Below are 18,775 nucleotides of genomic sequence, written 5' to 3' on the forward strand. Positions count from 1 at the left end.
CCTCGGCGGGCTCGAGGAACGCCCCAGGGAGATCCCCGTCATTCGGACCCGGACCGAGCCACGTCTGCCCCGAGGCCACGGCTCAAATCTGTTTACACTAACAGATTGGCGCTAGAAGGAGGGCCCTGGAATGTCGGGTCATCACCCGAGCGGCTCAGACGAGCCCACGGCTGACAGGTCGCTCCCGACCGAAGCCTCGGGGGACCATCCCTCGCACGGAGGCCATCATGACGAACACCCCGCCACGACCTCCGAACGATACTGGCAAATATTCAATGACCCGGATTTGTCGCCTCCCGACGGTGCCCCCACCGACTCGACGCCCATGCCACCTGAGGCCTTTCAGGACCTTGCCCGTCAAGTCCGAGCTCTGATGGATATGGTGCAAACCATCATCCCGCTCGTTCCTCATCTGGCGCACCCACCCACAGTCCAACCACTGCGGCAATACGAACCGCCCGTTCGGGCCCACACAATACTTCCGGAGCCCCCCACTCCACCTCGGGTCCGACCGACCCCACTCGGGGATCCAGTGATGGCAAACCCGAGCGGCCGCCCGGAACCCGAGGCACTCTCTACGGACTCCCTATGGGCCCAGTTGCGCTTCGTCAGCCAGCGACTCGACGAGGTGTAGAACGAGGTTCACAGGTCCAAGGGAGAGCTTGAGGTGGACGCACACCAAAGGTCTCCCTTCACGCCTGAGATATGGGATCAGACAGTCCCCCCGGATTTTCAGCTCCCCTCTTTGGACGCTTACGATGGCTCCTCCGACCCGACGGACCATGCAACTGCTTTTCGTGCCCAAATGGCGCTATGCGGAACCTCTGATGCCTTTATTGTTGGGAAATCATGGGGGCGACATCACATGCGCAGCGGAAGAACAAGAAAACAAAATCCCCGATTCCCAAAGAGATGTTTGTCGTCGTGCGAAGATTGGTGTGCAAAATCCGCGAAACTTAAAACTGCGTATAGAGTAGGTTGTGTTACCTAGGGAGATCGTATATCTCTGTTTCCTTGCAGATCCTTAGGAGAGGGTGAAGGAGGTCAAGCGTCCTCCTCTCTAGCGGTGATCCACACAGTAGGGTTGCGACGACGCTCCTCAAAACTCCAGGCCTGCTCTGAGGTGAAGAGGGAGAGGAGAATAGGAAAGGCAAGCAAAAGCTCTCTCTAGCCTATGGGGCTCTCAATCCCTCCTATTTATAGAGGTCCCCTGTCAAACCCTAATGGGTCATCCCCTAGTGGGTATTGGATCTGCATCCAATAAGACAAGGGCTCCGTCGGATATCTCATATCCGAACCTTTACTCATCGCAATGCCTACCATATGTGTGTGACCCTCTAGTCCCAATATCGAGCTGGCCGTGAGTCATACCTATCGGAACTCCTTCTGACTCAGTGAATTATTATCTCTGTAATAATTCACTCGACTCATCGACTACGGACGTACTAGGCCACTACGCCGTAGTCCCCAGACGATACAGGGGAATCCAATCCATTGGACCTGTCTGTCCTCAGTTACCATGTACTTATAATCCCTCATCCATCTAATATCCCAGAGACCGTATATCGAGCATGGTGTTGTCAGACCCATACAGTTTCTACTCGAGTCTCGCTCTAATCGGATTCTCCCGGAGAACTCTTTCTCACTCAACCCGAATGACACTGGCCAGGGATTTGTCTGAGCAAGAACACATGGGATATTCCTCTCATGACGCCGAGAGTGGATGATCCTCTATCGACACTCAATAGCCCTTGTAAGGTCGACTACCACTCCCAATGACTAGCTGTACTAGATCTAGGACAACCAAACCTATAAGTCTGGTATCAAAGAGTGGAGCACTCATACAGGACATCCTTGGTGTCTCAAGTCTAAGGACTAGATACACCACTAGGACTACGGAATCGCTGTCTGACAATAAGGCATCATCAACCATCCAGCATTCCATAAATGGATCAATCAGTGAACTCATTCTCCAATGAGCACCTATACTGTATCCCTAGTGTCCCTACACGAGCAGCTATGAGACCAGCTGCATCCATCATATGGACGGGTATACAGCACACAAGTCTGTCCGGTTATCACGATGTCCCTCTCGAGTAACCTATGACTGGGATTATTTAGTATATGTGTTTAAAGGTGAATCGATCTCATTATTGTGATCTCATCACAATCCGATTCACATTGCACAAATCCAAGGACATCACAATATATGTATGCATTTATGTAATAGTTATAAAGTGATATACGCCAAAATATAATAAGCAAAAAGATTCTATATCAAGTCACACGTGCCATCACTCACGTGATTGGCTTGCTGGGCACCTATGACTAGCATTTATGTGCAGAGCGTTCCCTACCACACTGAGGGGATCGGCCCACGCGTGGTACGACGCCTTAAAGACCGGAACGATTGCTTCCTTCGACTAGCTCGTCAGGGACTTCGAGCTCCACTTTGCGGCCTATGCACGGCCGAAGCCTTCCGCGTTACTGCTCCTCGGACTCAAACAAAGGGAAGACGAGCCCCTCTCCCATTTTGCGGATCGCTTTGCTACGTAAATCCGGGGCCTGCCGGACACTCACCCCTCTCTATTAGTGCAGGCGTTCATGATAGGCCTGCGACCTTCCAGATTTCTCTAGTCCCTCGCGGAGCAACCTCCCACCACGGTGCCAGAGATGCTCCAGCGTGCTAACTGGTACATCACCGCGGAGGCCTGGGCGACCGTGAGGAGAAGGGACGACCCCCGACCGCGGGATCCATAACAGAGGTCAAGCACCTGCGGTGGCTACCCCATGTAGTCCTCATGAAAAGAAATCCAAGCCCTGCCTCAGCCTTTTTCGAGCCAAAGTCCAGTATCTACCTGACCCCCTCTCGGCTCATGGCTTAAAATCTTCTTAATCTACACGGCTCGGCCATAGACTGCCGAGCCCCCCTCAGCGCGGCCTGTCCGCCTGAGTCGCATCTCTCTGCCGCAGCCCGCCTACGCTGAGCTCCTCAGCCACAGACTGCCGAGCAAACCTCAGGGCGGCTTGCTAACAGGTACATCGCCGCGGAGGCCTGGGCGACCGTAAGGAGAAGGGACAACCCCCGACCGTGGGCTCCATAACAGAGGTCAAGCACCCGCGGTGGCTACCCCATGTAGTCCTCATGAAAAGAAATCCAAGCCCTGCCTCAGCCTTTTTCGAGCCAAAGTCCAATATCTACCTGACCCCCTCTCGGCTCGTGGCTTAAAATCTTCTTAATCTACACGGCTCGGCCATAGACTGCCGAGCCCCCCTCAGCGCGGCCTGCCCGCCTGAGTCGCATCCCTCTGCCGCAGCCCGCCTACGCTGAGCTCCTCAGCCACAGACTACCGAGCAAACCTCAGGGCAGCTTGCTCACCTGAGTTGCATCCCTCGGCCGCAACCCGCCTGCGCCGAGCTCCTCGGCCATGGACTGCCGAGCCCCCCTCAGCGCGGCCTGCCCGCCTGAGTCGCATCCCTCGGCCGCAGCCCGCTTGCGCCGAGCTCCTCGGCCACAGACTGCTAAGCAAACCTCAGGGTGGCTTGCCCACCTGAGTTGCATCCCTCGGCCGCAGCCCGCCTACGCCGAGCTCGTTGGCCACAGACTACCGAGCAAACCTCAGGGCGACTTGCCCACCTGAGTTGCACTCCTCGGCCGCAGCCCGCCTGCGCCGAGCTCCTCGGCCATAGTTTGCCGAGCAAACCTCAGGACGACTTGCCCACCTGAGTTGCATCCCTCGGCCGCAGCCCGCCTGCGCTGAGCTCCTTGGCCACGTTGCCCGAGACCACACCCACGCGACCTGCCCGCCTGCGCCGTGCTACTCGGCCGCGTGTCGCCCGAGACCACACTTGCGCGGCCTGCCCGCCTGCGTCGTGCTACTTGCTAGTCATAGGTGCCTAGCAAGCCAATCACGTGAGTAATGTCACGTGTGACTTGATACAAAATCTTTTTGCTTATTATATTTTGGCGTATATTACTTTATAACTATTGCATAAATGCATACATATATTGTAATGTCCTTGGATTTGTGCAATGGGAATCGGATCGTGATGAGAACACGATAATGAGATCGATTCACCTTTAAACACATATCCTAAATAATCCCGGTCATAGGTTACTCGAGAGGGACATCGTGATAATCGGACAGACTGGTGTGTTGTATACCCGTCCATATGATGGATGCAGCTGGTCTCATAGCTGCTCGTGTAGGGACACTAGGGATACAGTACAGGTGCTCATTGGAGAATGAGTTCACTGATTGATCCGCTTACGGAATGCTGGATGGGTTGATGATGCCTTATTGTCAGACAGCGATTCCGTAGTCCTAGTGGTATATCTGGTCCTTAGACTTGAGATACCAAGGATGTCCTGTATGAGTGCTCCACTCTTTGATACCAGACTTATAGGTTTGACTGTCTCATATCTAGTACAGCTGGTCATTGGGAGTGGTAGTCGACCTTACGAGGGCTATTGAGTGTCGATAGAGGATCATCCACTCTCGGCGTCACGGGAGGAATATTCCATGTGTTCTTGCTCAGACAAATCCCTGGCGAGGGTCATTCGAGTTAAGAGAGAAAGAGTTCTCCGGGAGAATCCGATTAGAGCGAGACTCAAGTAGAAACCGTATGGGTCTGACAACACCATGCTCGATATACGGTCTCTGGGATATTAGATGGATGATGGACTATAGGTACATGGTAACTGAGGACAGACAGGTCCAATGGATTGGATTCCCCTGTATCGTCTGGGGACTATGGCGTAGTGGCCTAGTACGTCCGTAGTCGATGAGTCGAGTGAATTATTACAGAGATAATAATTCACTGAGTTAGAAGGAGTTCCGACATGAATGACTCACGGCCAGCTCGATATTGGGCCTAGAGGGTCACACACATATGGTAGGCATTGCGATGAGTAGAGGTTCGGATATGAGATATCCGACGGAGCCCTTGTCTTATTGGATGCAGATCCAATACCTACTATGGGAGGACCTATTAGGGTTTGACAAGGGACCTCTATAAATAGGAGGGATTTAGAGCCTCATAGGCTAGAGAGCTTTTGTTTGCCTTTCCTATTCTCCTCTCCACTTTAGAGAAGGCCTAGAGTTTTGAGGAACATCGTCGCAACCCTGCTGTGTGGATCACCACTAGAGAGGAGGATGCTTGACCTCCTTCACCCTCTCCTAAGGATCTACAAGGAAACAGGGATATACGATCTCCCTAGGTAACACAATCTACTCTATACGCAGTTTCATGTTTCGCGGATTTTTGCGTACCAATCTTCGCACAACGACGAACATCTCTTTGGGAATCGGGGATTTTGTTTTCTTGTTCTTCCGCTGCGCATGTGATGTCGCCCCCAAGGATTTCCCAACACTACTCGGCCGCGTGTTGCCCGAGACCACACCTGCGCGGCCTGCGTCGTGCTACTCGGCCACATAATGCCCGAGACCACACCTGCGCGGCCTGCCCGCCTGCGTCGTGCTCCTCGGCTTCATGCCCCCGAGACACACCTGCGTGGCCAGCCCGCCTGCGTCATGCTCCTCGGCTCCATGCTTCCAGAGACACACCTGCGCGGCCAGCCCGCCTGCGTCGTGCTCCTCGGCTTCATGCCCTCGAGACACACCTGCGCGGCTAGCCCACTTGCGTCATGCTCCTTGGCTTCATGCCCCCGAGACACGCTTGCGCGACCAGCCCGCCTGCATCGTGCTCCTCGGCTTCATGCCCCTGAGACACACTTGCGCGGCCAGCCCGCCTACGTCATGCTCCTCGGCTCCATGCTCCCCGAGACATGCCTGCGTCGTGCTCCTCGGCTCTATGCGCGCCCGAAATCACACCTGCATGGCCAGCCCGCCTACGTCGTGTTCCTCAGCTTCATGCCCCCAAGACACGCTTACGCGGCCAGCCCGCCTGCGTTGTGCTCCTCGGCTTCATGCCCCCGAGACACACCTGCGCGGCCAGCCCGCCTACGTTGTGCTCCTCGGCTCCATGCTTCCCGAGACACGCCTGCGTTGTGCTCCTCGGCTCTATGCGCGCCCGAAATCACACCTACGCGGCCAGCCCGCCTGCGTTGTGTTCCTCGACTCCATGCCTCCCAAGACACGCTTGTGCGGCCTGCCTGCCTGCATCGTGCTCCTCGTTTTCATGCCCCCGAGACCGCGCCTATGCGGTCAGCCCGTCAGAAAGCTAAAGCCATGCCTCGGACTCCCGTTACAACGACCGACGCATAGCTTCTTTCCGGGGGGGGGGGGAATATTATGAGGATAGTAATTACGATAAGACTCGGTTGACGTCAACCGCGTCTCACACCTCAGTCGGCGCGACGATACCCGGTCAAACGGACTAGAACACAGCCCGAGACGCATTAACACCCGCTCAGGCTCGGCTCTTCATGCCACGCCAAACCAATGTCAGACACCACCTTCTGCTCCTGCAAGCGGGCACATCAAACCACAGCAAGCTTCTCTATAAATACCCTCGCACTCTCAACGAGCAATGGGGGCCGGGGCAGATGAGAAAAAACTCTTCTTCTTCCGAAATCCCCTCCACTATCTTCTGACTCGATCGTCGGAGGGGTCGGGTCGAGCTTCCCGACCCGACCTTTGTGCAGGAGCGAAGCCGAAGGTCTCCGCTGGACGCGCGGGCGAGGAGTTCCTTCCCGGAGGAAAAAGGTGACCCCGTCCCGATCGGACAACCTCAGCGCGATCACCTCGGCGGGCTCGAGGAACGCCCCAGGGAGATCCCCGTCATCCAGACCCGGATCGAGCCGCGTCGGCCCCGAGGCCACGGCTCAAAGCTGTTTACACTAAAAGTAATGGGTTTCACTTCCGTGTCTTTCCCACTAAGAATAGACAAAGAACAAAAGGAAAAGAAGAGCAAGAAGCTAAATGTTCATCTTTTGTTGGAGAGAGTTCAGTTTCATCCTCTTGCTGTACATACAGAACAAAGCAAAACGTCGAACACCTTCACGGAATCACTCTCTCTGCAAGCAGCACACCGGGCATCGCACAAGCCCGTTCTCGTTGCAGTCGGGGCACCTTCGGAACCTTCCCAAGTCGTCGCCTTCCTCCTCCGCTTCGATGTACACCTTGCAGCTCCCCGAGCACGTCCCGCAGAGGACGAACCTCACGTCGCCGCAGCCATCGCATGAGGAGGCTGCGTCGCCGCGTCCCTTCCCCTGCGACTCCATCTCGCAGCACTCTATGAGCTTGGAGAGTCTCCCCACCTCGTGTAGGTGTCTCAACTCGTCTGCCCCGCCCAGGTGGTGCCCGTCGGCGAAGACCCTCGGCAGACTGTTGCCGCCGTACCCCGGGCCGAGCATGTCGATCAGCTCTTCCTTGAATCCTGCATGCATCGACACGTCCCTCTCGTCGACGCGAACGCCATAGCCTTGAAGTATTACCCTGACGGCCCAGCAATCCTCAAACGTTCTCAGGATCCCGCGGATGCTGGTGAAGTAGAACACCACCTTCCCCTCGCCACCCGGCGGGCATACGAGGGAAGACGCCACCTCAGAGGAACTGGCGTTGGGCCTGGTCTTTTTGACGTCGATCTTTTGTTGGAATTCGTTGATTCTTGCTCGAACAATGCCGATGGTTTCCGGAACTTCGCGGCCATCGGCAGACTCTATCGATCCGGTTCTTGCACTTGCGGGAGAGGGCTCCTTGTTTTTGTCCTTGTCTTCCTTGTCGAGCTCAGGGGATTGCAGGATGGAATGGGATTGTTGCTGCGGCGACAACACGTCGAGGGCTTCGCGGAAGGAGGTCGAGATCTCTGGGTCGAAATCGGAGACGACGGAGTCCACCGGGCTGAGTTGCATCCACTGCGGCTTCGGCAAGGTGGCCGCACTCGAAAGCTCGGAATCGGGCCATGAACGGTGCACATCCCGTGAGGTGCGGAAGGACAAAGAGCAGTCGATGGCATCGGCGAGAGAGAGGTGGGGGGAGCTGGCATCCTCGAGGCCGGCCATGAGCTCCCAGGCGTTGATGACCTCCGGCTCGTTGGACGGGGTCATCGTCGGGGACTCGGGGATCCAGCGATCCACCATCCCCGACAACGTCTTGGCACGGACGAGCCCCTCGACGACGTTGGCTTCCGTGGTCACCGCCGGGAGGTCGTTGGTGCTCTTTATCATGGCCTTTTCGTCGAAGCTGAGGTCCTCGCGGTCGAGCACTAAGGAGCCGAGGGTGGTGGAGGTGAGGGAGACGGCGTGGTGGTCGTCGCCCCCCCAGTAAAGGGCGTTGACATCACCGTCGTACTGGACGGGGAGGGAGTGGCTGCCAACACAAGGACCGGGGCTCCACCCGCGGCGTCGGCCGACCTGCTTCGAGCCCGTGCAACCCATGACGAGGGTAAACAGGGGAACTCTCTGCGTCTAACGCGATCACTCCGTGGAAATATGAAGGGATTCAACAGTGCTTAGAGGGGCCATCGGGATTCTGTTGGTTTCCATGGTGGAGATTCGTCGATCCCAAGAGTGCAAGCTGCAGGAACCTTCCAAGGGAGCTTTCCTTTGCATTTGTCGACGCTCTCGATCCGAGCGACCAAAATTGGATTGAACGGTATGGATTCACGATCAAAACAGAGAGAGAAGGGAGAGATCAGACTGCAACAAATTCAGAGAGCAGAGACACAAAAAGATCGGATTTTGATCGACAAAACAAGCTAAAGGTGGCAAAATCCAGAGACAGAGATGGATGGGAGAAGTCAATTTGAGATAGCATTCAATTCAAACAGATGAAAGCAGCTCATTCGGTCATCAGAGACAGGCGAGGCAAACGAAGCAATCTGTGAGTCGAAAGAAGAGCGCGAAGTCGTCGAACGAAGCGATTGTGCTTTCTCTCTCGATAGGTCCTGTTCATAAGAGAGACTGAAGTCGAGCAGATGCCAACAACAACGGGAGCAGCAGAGAGAGCGCCGCCCCCGCTTCACCTGATGCAGCCAACGCTAACGCTCACCTCAAGGGAGAGGAAGAAGAGAGACGCCTTATTGCACGAAGCTGAGTGGGGCCCGCAGAACATGCGGTACGTGGCAGAGAGACGGTCCCATGGGACCGCCGAGGTGTGGCGCTATAAAGAAAGAACGTGCGGGTGTTGGATACGGTCGGGTTGGGTGGGCCAGCGGGTAAGTCGCGGGTGGGATCATCTTTTCATATTACTTTTTGCCGTTCGTGTGCGCGTGAGAGGAAAGATAGGGTTAAATGAGGGGAGGGGATTAACTTGTCGTGCACAAGCGGACTCAACTGTGGCCACCCAATCGTACCACGCACACCAATGGAAGTCTTTCTTCTCTCCTGCGTTCTTATCGATGAACGCACTGCCCTTTTTGTTTTTATTGGTCTTATTAGCGGATTATGGATACCATCTGAAATCCGATCCACTTAAGCAGAATATTATTATGGATTAAAAACTTTGATACAATTGATTTCATGAATTATTGTTTTCTCTGACACAATGTCCTTTTATCTGCTTTAGATCCGACCCGTTAGCAGCAATTGTACGAGAATTATGTGGTTGGTTTGGTGGATTGTCTATTGTGGGTTCATAGGGAGGACTAAGGCATTAATTAATAGGGGACATAAGTTATGTTTGGTAGCCATGCAGTACTTTAGTAAGCTAAGAATGACAACAGCAGAGAAATAAGGGATTAGGAGAGGGGGATTTGAGGTTGTTTAATGTGATCCTTTTGAGGTAATGGTGTTTGGAATGGGGAATTGGGAGACAGCATGTCGTCTTCGGTCACTGTGCCAGAGATTTTTCTTTTATTTGAAAGAAAAGGACATGTGCTATGCATGAAGGATTAGATAATTCTTTAAATGATTAAAATGGAAAAATGTGTGAAGGATACAAAGTAGATCAACAAAGTTAGCATAAATCTTAATTAAAACTATTTTTGTTGAAATTGAATGTATGATTTAGAGATTATTTTTCTGATTGTATAATGTTGAATATGGCTTTATAAAAAAAAAATTGATATTTTAAATCTACTTCGGACATGATATGAAAAATAATACAACACTTAGTTAGCTACCAACAAACGTAATAATTTCACATTCGATTCATCGCTTTCATTTGGTCGCTTTCACTCGATTGAAATATTTAGGTGAGGCTTGATCTTGTGAGAGTGGTAGCATATAGCACCGACAAGAATGTCGACTCAATCTTATTAATGGTTAAATGACATGCTTAATTGTCTATGTCAATTGTCATAACCTCAATCTTAGGATCATCCTAATAAATTGCCTAAGGTGCATTCTCAAACATTTGTGATTGAATACATTTGCTTATTTTGACGCGTGACCAATTCCTTCCAAGTTGGAACCCATAATGACTTAAATATCGAAGAAGTTCTTTGGGGAACACCTTGATATAATTTTTGTATGGGTCTTGAATCAAATCTTCTAGCTTTTTGATATCTCAACCTAGACCTCAATTAACTTATGAACAACCAAAATCTAACTTATATTTACTAATTTGGAATGGTCTTATCAGGAATATCCAAACAACAAATTTTCTAGGGAACCTTCATCATGATATGAAGGCAGTATAACACTTCAAATAAGGATCTGTCCCTAGCATTGAGCTTCCATTTCCACACAATAATTTCATCTGCATATTTAGGATGACTTGTACAAATCTCTTGCAGATCACCTGAACAATATCATGAGAAAGAAGCCAGTTATTTTCATTTCAGATAGATAGGAGCATGATTAAGGCTATTTGGTTGAGAAGCAATAGAGACTAATCAAATAAGGATGATGAACAACCAACCAGTGAAAGGACAGGCAAAACACTTGCTTAAGTTCTTCAAGTATCAGTACAATAAGATAAATCTGAACAAATGAAGATCATGGGACTCACATTTAAAATTACATTTCTCATTCTGGAAGAAGTTTTGGCCCAACATCCCAATAAATTCCAAGTTACAGCATGCATCACCTTGCAATAGCAAGATACTAAGTTGCAAATAATCTGACCACAAAAACTTTGTTTTTGAAGAGTAGCTGAGTAGCAGATACAGTGGCTGAAACTTTCACAGCAACAACAACCTAAATAGTTCCTGCCCAACTCCACTACTGTTAAACTGTAAACTAGATAGTAACCTTGTCTCAGAGCAGCATTCCTGGTAAGAACAGTTCCAGATAGATATGTATGGTAGTTGGACACCAACATGAGACAATGAAATGATTGTCTTTAGTATATATACTAGAACAATCTATGCTAAATTGAGGAGAATCTATGATAATATACATAATGGAGGAGACAATCAAAACAATTTGAAGTTATGCTTTCAAGAATGTGTGCTTTAGATATTAAAAAAAAATGTTAGAAGATTACAAGAATAAGACCAAGGGAATAATATGAAATGTATGCATTAGAGTGAATTTTATGTAAGTGATCATCAGAAAGAATAATTTTAAGAACTGCATTAAACCCTGGTTTTCATTATGCTCATTATAGGGAAATTAAATTTCCCTCAAGAAATCTTTAGAAACTTACCTACAGGTGTATCTGAAAAATATTGGAATCATTCATCTAATCCTTGAGGGCAATATTAGCTCATGAGATGTTCTGGAATGCAGGAACCGACCAAAAAGGCTCTACATTCATTTTGTGCTGTCTCCCCAACCTAAAGCTACTGCATTTCTTCTTTTGCACAAACATATCTTAGTGATTGAACCCAAGAGATCGAATTTCTCATTTCATAAATCCAGCTATCGGATGAAACCTAAGTTCTTCTCTATCACTTCAGTAGAACTGTACTAGTTATCTTAACTCTGTGTTTAGAGACCTAATGAAGTGTCATTGAATGCTTTCATCAGGACAAGTTTACAAACACTAAATTGAGATTGACCTCCCAAAACACTAACAAACAGATTCCCTATTAGACTTCTCAGAACAATTATACCTACCTTAATCTAAGCCCCTAGTAGATTGAAGACAGAGACCCTGTAAGAAGTGGCTGAGGGGAACACAATGAACACCTAGCTAAACTAACTTGTCTTGAAGAAGTCCACCCTTGTTTCATAATTATAATGATGTTCCAATCTTCCAATGCTCCTATTAGGGTAAATTATGCATGAAGTAATATGTCTATGAGCATTCAGGGAACAATGAACCAATCTACCTACATTGAACCTAGCCACATTTACAGCTCATATGGAGAATAGGGAATCCATATCTCTTGGCTTTACATTTGCATGATTTTCTCTGTCTCTCTGCCTATTTCAGAATCTTCTTTTAGGTCCCAAACCCTACACAAGTCTGAGGCAAAGTTGGATATTCCTCTATCATACAAATGTTCTATGTTTTTGCTCAACTTGCAGGGATGCACATCCCTACCTTGCACACCTTGGATGATTTATCTGCAATGGTTTTTGAAACCAAAAGAAGGGTTAAAATTAGAGAGACATGTGAGAGAGTCCTACCTTCTCTATCCTCATGCTCAGGGCAATCAAAGCTTAGTTACAAACATGAGGCAGAGTTGCATGGCATCTTTGAGATACTCCAGTTGAAAGGAGACAAGGACTCAGCCAAAGAGATTGCATCTGACAGTGGCCTTTTGGCCTCACTGAAGGTTCTGTACCCCTTCCATAAGATCCTGAGACTTGAAAGTGTCCAGGTACAATGAACGAGATCTATGCTCCACAGTTCTCAGATCATTCCTTAGACGACTGGATAAACACTTGGAAGGGACTGTTATAAATAGGCTTCAATGGTCAAAGCAAGCTGGGACACACAAACAAGAAGGAAGAGTTGGATGTCATCTGGAGTCCCTCAAACACTTCAGAAGGGCTTTTGGAGGCTAAACCTGGAACCAGGCATGCCCTCCCTGAAGTGTTTGGGGGAACTCTGGGTGTCACCCAACATACTTAGTGCTCATGTGCCAGCTTTTGACATTGCTGTTCCTTTGGCTGTAGCTCCTTTCTCATGCTAGTTCTTTGGTTGCATGCATGAATAGCCTTAGGAAAACAAATTATCACATTGTTCCCTTTGTTTACATTATTTTCATTTAATTAGTGCCATGCTTTATGTCCAAATTATCTATTGAATGAAACCCCTCAATCTTTCCTCTCTCTTTTTCTGGTTTCACAAATGATGTTATATCAGATGAGGTGCCAAGAAAAACTGTTCTACAGAGAGCAGTTACCTATGTGATGTATGCCATATATATATATATACTAAATAAAACAAACCATAATCTGATACTTCACTTCCCATCATATAATTTTCAAGTGGTACTTTTAGGTTTTTTTTTAATAATGATATTTTTTTGAGAAATGTCTTGCATAATTATGTACTACTTTGATTATGATTCTTAACTTCTATGTTGAGAAATTTCTTGCATAATGATAGTTCAATAGTTGTTGCTTATCTTCATGATTGCGTATTGTTCTTTCTAAACATCCATATGAGCAAGATATCCATATATGAGGAAAGCTATTCTCATTTCTTTTCCTGCTTTGCATCAAGTAAATTAGTATGATGATGAGTAAAAAATAATTGCAGAAAATAAAGGCAAAATAAAGATGAAATGTGAGTTACTGCTCATACAGTGAAAAGTATTGGGTTTAGAAGAGAAAGAAGCAGTTTAATTTGAGTGATCAAAATAAAGATAAAATAGTTATTCATGTCTACTCTTCCACAATATGTGGTGTTAGTTGTTTCATCTTTATAATTCTTTTAACATATACATCTAACTAATTCTCAATCACTAAAATGGATTATAATCTGCTTATAAATCAAAGGATTTAGACACTACAAATCTAAGTTTCTATAAGGGTGTAGATAATACCCTTTAACAAGAAAGAAGAAAACAAAGAGACTAACATGAGATGAATCACTCTGCAACAAGCAAAGTGAAGGATATATTCCCAACAAAACTAGACTAATTATAGTCAGATTAGATCAAGATTTTCAAGATATTCATCATGAATGTTTCTTATTGAAATGAGCTTCTATTACAAAGACATTGTTTGTATAGAGAAGCTTTTGACAAGTTTTCCTTATCCAAGTGTGGCTTTTGTATAGAGATGTAATAGAGAGGCACATTCTCTAGCTTGTTTTGCTAGAATTGAGGGTCTGTCCAGGTTTTGGAGTGGTGACTTGCCCAGTTATCATGATCTTGCAAGCATTTTGTACTCTCCTATTTAGTTTTTAATACAGTGTCTCTTTCTTCCTCCAAAAAAAAAAAACATTGTTTGCACAAATTGACATTTCAAAATAACCATTCTTAAGAATAGGCAAAGAAGACAATAAGCAAGATGAGACTACAACCAAGCTATTATGACATCCACAAAAACAGTTAAACCTTGCATAAGCACAACTCTAGGAATTCCTAAACTCTAATATATGGCTATGGCATGAAACCAAAGAGCTGATATTTTTGGAAAGCCACTATCATAATCTCCTTGTGAACATGTAAATTGGAAGTCATATACATGATCAAGCATATGTTATTTTAACTAAACCCTCAACAAAGATTTCAAATACCAAACAAATCAGTAGATATCACACAGTATTTGCAGGTCTAATCAAGGACTTCTATCCTTCATCTTTTTCATTATATAAGAGAGTCTTAATCGATATACTATCGGATATATGGTATCATACTGATCCTCTCTCTTGTTGTCGAAACCTTACCTACAACTAATATTCTTGATATGATAAATATTCTTCATCCATCAAAACCCACGACATTCATCCTAGTCAATTGAGTTTTTGCACCATTGGCACTTACCGGGTCAATATATATTTTAAATCAAATATAATATATAGAACATTCTGATGGGGATATAAACAGAAATAATCTTTGTATATGAACAAATACTAAAAGACCATAATACGCAGCGGAATTAAATGGAACCACAATCAAATAGAACACCAAGATATACGTGGAAAACCCCTTCAATGTGAAGGGTAAAAACTACGGGGCAAACTAGAGATAATCCACTACGAGAATAATGAATATACAAATCTCAATCTCTTGCCCTAAACTCTAGCAATAATCACAAGAGAATAATTAGGATACAAGGATCACGTCACTACCTACAATATCTAAAACCTCCCCAAGTAATCACAGCAAGAGTCTACTATAGATTTGATCTAACCTGAGATGAGAACACTGCTAGATGATTGAGAACAGCCTCTCTGCGTTGTCCTTGCCTTCTTCCCTTTCTTTCTCTTCCTTTTCTGTCTTGTTTTCCTCCTTTTCTTTGGAATCCCGTGGCTATTTTCTTCTCCCACGTTACTGCCCTATTTATGCCTTTTTCTGGCTCCAAAACACAACCACTACACTCCCCTAATGTTAATTAGGGTTAGGTTAAGAGGGGGTGAGCTGTGGGCTGCCCAAGCCCACTATGGGCTAAATTTGTGGGCTGCCAGCCCAACAACCTCTCCCTTCAGCCCATAAGAGAGACTGTCCCATGACTCCTCAATGTGAAGCCATGCCGACCAGCTGTCGGCATATCTCCTATCTTTCTTTTGGTAAAGTTTTTGTCAACATGTCTGCTCCGTTGTCATCTGTGTGAATTTTCTGAAGCTGCAACTGCTTCTCTTCAAATACATTTCGAATCCAGTGGTATCTGACATCTATATGCTTTGACTTGGAATGAAACATTGGGTTCTTACACAAATGGATGGTACTCTGGCTGTCACAATGCACCACATAATTTTTCTGTTTCAGCCCCAATTCTTGTAAGAATTCTTTCATCCATAACATTTCTTTGCATACCTCTGTAGCAGCAATATATTCTGCTTCTGTGGAGGAGAGAGCAATATACCTTTGCAACTTGGATTGCCATGACACAGCTCCCCCTGCAAAAGTAAGTACATAACCTGAAGTAGACTTTCTCGTATCTGTATCTCTTGCTATATCTGCATCTGTGTGAGATATCTAAAAATCTATTTCACTGCTGCCCAGTGCTCTTTGCCTGGATTTGTAAGAAATCTGCTAGTAACACCAACTGCATATGCGATGTCTGGCCTCGTACATACCATTGCATACATTAAACTTCCAACTACTGAAGCATAAGGAACATTTTGCATTTTCTTCTTCTCCACCCAGACTCCCTTCTTCACCCAGACTCCCTTTTTTCCTGCATCTGATGCAGCAATGTACTCCGCCTCTATGGTCGAGTCAGTAGTAGTATCTTGCTTGGAACTCTTCCAACACACTGCTCCTCCATTCAAGGTATACACATACCCTGAATTCGCCTTGCTATCATCGACATTAGACTGAAAAGTTGAGTCTATGTAGCCTTCAACCTTAAGGCTACTACCTCCATATACTAGTAAAAGATCCTTAGTCCTTCTCAAGTACTTAAGGATACACTTTACTGCTTTCCAGTGCTCCAAGCCTGGATCCGCCTGATACCTGCTCGTGACACTCAGAGTATGCGCTATATCAGGCCTAGTACATAACATGATATATATGATAGACCCTATTGCTGAGGCAAAAGGTATCATATCCATGTTCGCCCTTTCTTCTGGAGTCTTTAGGAACATACTCGTAGAAAGCGATATCCCATGTCTCATCGGTATGAGACATCTCTTGGAATTTTTCATGCCAAACCATTTGACAATAGTTTCTATGTACTTGGACTGGGACAAGCCAAGCATCCTCTTGGATCTATTTCTATAGATTCTAATCCTCAAGATATAGGATGCTTCCCCTAAGTCCTTCATGGAGAAGTGTCTAGATAACCAAGCCTTTACTGTAGACAACATTCCTACGTCATTCACAATGATCAGGATGTCATCCAAATATAACATCAAAAAGGTGATAGCGCTCCCACTTACCTTCCTGTACACACAAGGCTCATCTTCGTTCTTAATGAAGTCATAAGATCTGATTGCCTTATCAAATCTTATGTTCCAACTTCGGGAAGCTTGCTTTAGTCTATAAATGGATCTAAGCAACCTACACACCATATCTGGGCAGTTCTTGGACACGAATCCCTCAAGTTGCATCATATACACCTTCTCCTCGAGGTTCCCATTGAGGAATGCGGTTTTCACATCCATCTGCTAGATCTCATAATCATAGTGTGCTGCAATAGCCAATAGAATTCTGATGGAATTTAGCATTGCTACGGGTGAGAAGGTTTCGTCGTAGTCAACACCTTGCCTTTGACGATACCTTTTAGCCACTAGCCTTGCTTTATAGGTCTCTACCTTTCCATCTACTCCGATCTTTTTCTTAAAGATCCACTTGCAACCGATAGGTACAATACCTTTGGGCGTATCAACCAGGTTTCAAACCTTGTTGGAGTACATAGAATCCATCTTAGAATTCATGGCTTCTTGCCACTTCCCGGAGTTTATACTCATAATAGTCTCCTCGTAGGTCTGAGGATCAATATCCTCAACATCCTCTCCTCTAATATGTCCCACATATCTCTCAAAAGGATGGGATACTCTATCAGACCTCTGTAAAGTTGAAACTTGTGTATTAGGTACCTGAACAGACTCCGGCTGTAGAGTAGTGCTTGAGCTTTGTTCTCCAACCTCGCTCAACTCTATCATGCTCCCACTATCTCCGCCAAGAATGTGTTCCTTCTCAAGGAACACTGCTCTCTTAGCTACAAAGACCTTTTGGTCCCTAAGATGATAGAAATAATACCCACAAGTTTCTTTGGGGTATCTCATAAATTTACATCGCTCTGTCCTTGATTCTAACTTATCGGGGTTGTGTCTTTTAACGTGGGCAGGGTAGCCCCAAATCTTAACAACCTTAAGATCAGGCTTCTTCCCTTTCCATATTTCATATGGTGTAGACACTACCGACTTAGTTGGAACTCTGTTCAGAAGGTAAGCTGTGGTTTATATGGCATATCCCTAGAATGAAATGGGTAGTTCAGCGAAACTCATCATGGACCGTACCATATCTAATAGCATATGATTCCTCCTTCCAGAGACACCATTGAGCTGAGGTGTATAAGGAGGTGTCCATTGGGATAATATCCCATGGTCCTTGAGGAACTGAGTAAACTCTGTACTTGAGTACTCACCTCCTCGATCTGATCGAAGAGTTTTGATACTCTTTCTAGTCTGGTCCTCCACCTCATTCTTATACTCTTTGAATTTCTCAAAAGCCTCGGACTTGTACTTCATTAAGTACACATATCCATACCTTGAGAAATCATTAGTAAAGGTAATGAAGTAGGAGTAACCACCAATGGCATGAGTTGACATGGGTCCATATACATCACTATATATGAGTCCCAACAGCTCAGTGGCTCTCTCTCCAATTCCACTAAATGGAGAGTTGATCAGTTTTCCACGAAGGCAAAGCTCACAAGTTGCATATGACACATAGTCGAATGGATCTAGATATCTATCATTTAGCAACTTTTGAATCCTTCTTTCATGGATGTGACCTAGCCGACAATGCCACAAGTATGCACTGTTCATCTTATCTCGTTTCCTCTTGGATACATTTACATTCATGATATGTGGAGTAGTGTCTAGCATAAACAAACCTTTATGCAATATTCCTCTCGCCAATCTCCCCTCGGGTTTGCTAGAATTTACAATAAATTGTAGATGTGATAAGCAATACTGGTATCTAATACCAATGCACTATCACAAAAATCTGACAATTGGAGATTGATCATGAATGTACCTGAAGCTTCTCCAAGCTTCTATTTCGCCCTCTCTGCAAGGTACTCTTTGCAGTTCCTCTTCCGGTGCCCATCTTTACCATAGTGGAAGCACTGGCCTTTGTCCTTTGTTGGGTCTTTCTTAGCAACCTTTGCTTTACCTAGTCTGCCCTTGCC

At 46.6% G+C, this 18,775-nt stretch overlaps 1 protein-coding gene across 1 annotated transcript; it reads right to left on the reverse strand.

Annotated features, from left to right (window-relative positions):
* Window positions 1-6,867: 6,867 nt before the first annotated feature.
* Window positions 6,868-8,943, reverse strand: LOC135618256 (uncharacterized protein At3g28850-like). Its single transcript, XM_065119126.1, has one exon. It carries the CDS (start codon window positions 8,339-8,341, stop codon window positions 6,971-6,973), a length of 1,371 nt encoding a protein of 456 aa, XP_064975198.1. The 5' UTR covers window positions 8,342-8,943; the 3' UTR covers window positions 6,868-6,970.
* Window positions 8,944-18,775: the final 9,832 nt, after the last annotated feature.

Source organism: Musa acuminata, chromosome BXJ2-8, assembly GCF_036884655.1.
Source record: "Musa acuminata AAA Group cultivar baxijiao chromosome BXJ2-8, Cavendish_Baxijiao_AAA, whole genome shotgun sequence".
Classification (NCBI taxonomy): domain Eukaryota; kingdom Viridiplantae; phylum Streptophyta; class Magnoliopsida; order Zingiberales; family Musaceae; genus Musa; species Musa acuminata.

Bases quoted from the DNA above. Each gene is read 5' to 3' on its own strand.
- LOC135618256 (XM_065119126.1), bottom strand. From the start codon at position 8,341: ATGGGTTGCACGGGCTCGAAGCAGGTCGGCCGACGCCGCGGGTGGAGC.